This window comes from Nanorana parkeri, unplaced genomic scaffold, assembly GCF_000935625.1.
Source record: "Nanorana parkeri isolate BGI_ZX_2015 unplaced genomic scaffold, ASM93562v1 scaffold3076, whole genome shotgun sequence".
Classification (NCBI taxonomy): Eukaryota; Metazoa; Chordata; class Amphibia; order Anura; family Dicroglossidae; genus Nanorana; species Nanorana parkeri.
Window position 1 is genome coordinate 19,547 of NW_017309344.1, and position 2,444 is coordinate 21,990.

General features: G+C 54.8%; 1 protein-coding gene across 1 annotated transcript in view; it reads left to right on the top strand.

Annotated features, from left to right (window-relative positions):
* Positions 1–663: 663 nt before the first annotated feature.
* Positions 664–2,444, top strand: part of IL6R (interleukin 6 receptor) — a gene marked incomplete at its 5' end in the record, with an annotated part of 4,730 nt that continues 2,949 nt past the window's right edge. The window contains 5 exons of the mRNA XM_018574596.1: positions 664–736; positions 884–1,004; positions 1,113–1,288; positions 1,430–1,590; positions 1,949–2,146. Coding sequence (XP_018430098.1) covers positions 664–736; positions 884–1,004; positions 1,113–1,288; positions 1,430–1,590; positions 1,949–2,146 — 729 coding nt within the window. The remainder of the gene's footprint in view (positions 737–883; positions 1,005–1,112; positions 1,289–1,429; positions 1,591–1,948; positions 2,147–2,444) is intronic.

The following is a 2,444-nucleotide window of genomic DNA, read 5'->3' on the forward strand; positions in this document are numbered from 1 at the left end:
GCAACAGCATCATCATCTGTCAGAGGAGCTCCAGTCCAGTGACATGGCCTAGGGTGAGATGATGTCATCAGTCTGCTGCGGGCAGGAGGAAGCATTTCCTCAGTCTCCCCTCCCCCAGTGATCAGTCTGCTGCAGGCAGGAGGAAGCATTTCCTCAGTCTCCCCTCCCCCAGTGATCACACTGTACATTGTAACAAGTCACAAGGCGAGAGCCTGCAGCAGGGGCTGATCTGTATCAGACATTTGGAGATTTCATACTGACGCATGCTGCATTTAACATGCAACCCACATGTGGTGACAGGTCCACTTTAAAACTCACGTTTCACATCAGCCAACAGGGCAGCTTCATCAGATCACAAAAAAAAACAATGTTCCCCTTTCGTGTTGTAAACGTGGCGAATCTTAACATTGAGGGCCAACTTTAGCATGCCGTAAGCGCGCTTTTTGAACCAGGGTCGATAGCTGCCCTTTAAATCTGTCATGCTCATCCTTTTTATTCTTCTTCTTCTCTGTGCCAGAGCTCTCGGAGAACACCCAAGTGGTCCCTCTGCACTCCGGCGTGAACCTGACCTGCCCCGGCTGCCACGGCCGGGCGCGGTGGAGCCGACACAGCCGGACGGCGAAGCTGCAGGACGGCGCCCGCCTGATCCTGCCGTCTTTTGGCTATGAGGAGGAGGATGACTACACCTGCTACAGGGACGGCGTCCCCGCCTGCACGGTGCAGCTGCTGGCGAAAGGTGAGAGCCAATCGCTGCTGTTGGTTTCCTCGTCCGGTGGAAACCAACGCACCCGCGCAGGGGTCACGAGTGGTGGGAGGGGTCACGAGCGGTGGGAGGAGTCATTTCCCCCCCCCCTTTTTGAGGTTAAATTCTTTTTATTCCCAGATGACCTCGAGAAGCCGAAGATTTCGTGTTACATCCGCCACCCCACCTACAACATCACCTGCGAATGGCAGACCACCAGGAAGCTCCGCCCACACGCCAAGGTCACGCTCATAGCGTGGATGTAAGTGCTGGTGATTGTATGATCGGATTGTATGGTGTGGTTGGCCAGCTGCGGGCCTCGGCGGCCAGGGTACTGATGTGGTTTTTTTATCTGTGGCGCCACCTGCAGGGTGAACAGTGAACACATCAGGAACAGCTGCTCTTACCTCGCCGCCACCGGAAAGTTCACCTGCTCCACGCCGTACAAGGAAGGGGACAGCGGGCGGCACACCATGTCTCTGTGTGTCATCGGCCGGACGGACAGCCAGACCAGCAACATCGTGGACAGCACCATGGAAAAACTAGGTACGTAGGCGGGTCATCGTGACTCCGTGTGGGCGGGAGAAGTGCTGTGCAGTGCCCCGCCCCTGAGGTGCACACCTATTGCAAAGAAATGTGTGACCAGTGTTCTTGAATTTATTGCTGATGTTTCGTTGTCCCCCCCAGTGCAGCCTGACGCCCCGATCAATGTGACAGTCGCCTCGTTGGAGAACCGGCCCTACAGCCTCCGGGTCTCCTGGTCGCCCACCATGCCGTGGCTGAACACATTTTATAAGCTGGACTACCAAGTGCAGTACCACGTGGAGGGCGCCCCACACGTCTCCAACGTAAGTCTGCTACCACCGAATCTACAGATCAGACAAACGTACTGTCACCCCACCCCTGCGGTACCACCAGAACCCGATCAGATCAGAACCCGAAGCTCTGTAGACTCCGCCCCCAGTGTCCTGCCTGCTCATTGAGCTACAAGTGAGTGCTGCCACACTAAACACACCCACCTGGAGCGCTCCCCTCCTGTACGCCCACCCTGAGCTCTCTCCCTCCTGTACCCCCACCCTGAGCTCTCTCCCTCCTGTACGCCCACCCTGAGCTCTCTCCCTCCTGTACCCCCACCCTGAGCTCTCTCCTTCCTGTACCCCCACCCTGAGCTCTCTCCCTCATGTACACCCACCCTACATCTTCCAGCTGCTGCAGACCAGCGGTTGTGATCAGATTAATGTGCTCACATCAGCAATATCAGGATTTAACTTTTTGTGCACCTTGTCAAAAACATTTCTTGTGAAAGTGAAACCGTGCGGGGGCGAAAACGAAAAACAGCGCATTCCACGCACACCGTTCCTTATCGCGGCCATCTACGACCTGCGCTGGGGTTCAGGGAGTTTTGTGCCGTTGAATCGGATATTTATTCATTTATTTATGACTATCTGGAGTGGTTGCTGAGTGTACGATCTGCAGAGCAACTACAAATCCCGGCACTGCTATCAATAGATGATGCCCATAAGACCGAAACACTGAAATTGATACTGCTTTCCCTCTGCCCAACAATTATGTCAATTCTGGTGCCAGTTCTTAGCTGTGTTTACAAATGTCTGACACAGATCAGCCCCCTGCTGCAGCCTCTCTTCTTGTGACTGGATACAAAGTTACAATGTACAGTGTGATCACTGGGGGGGGGGGACTG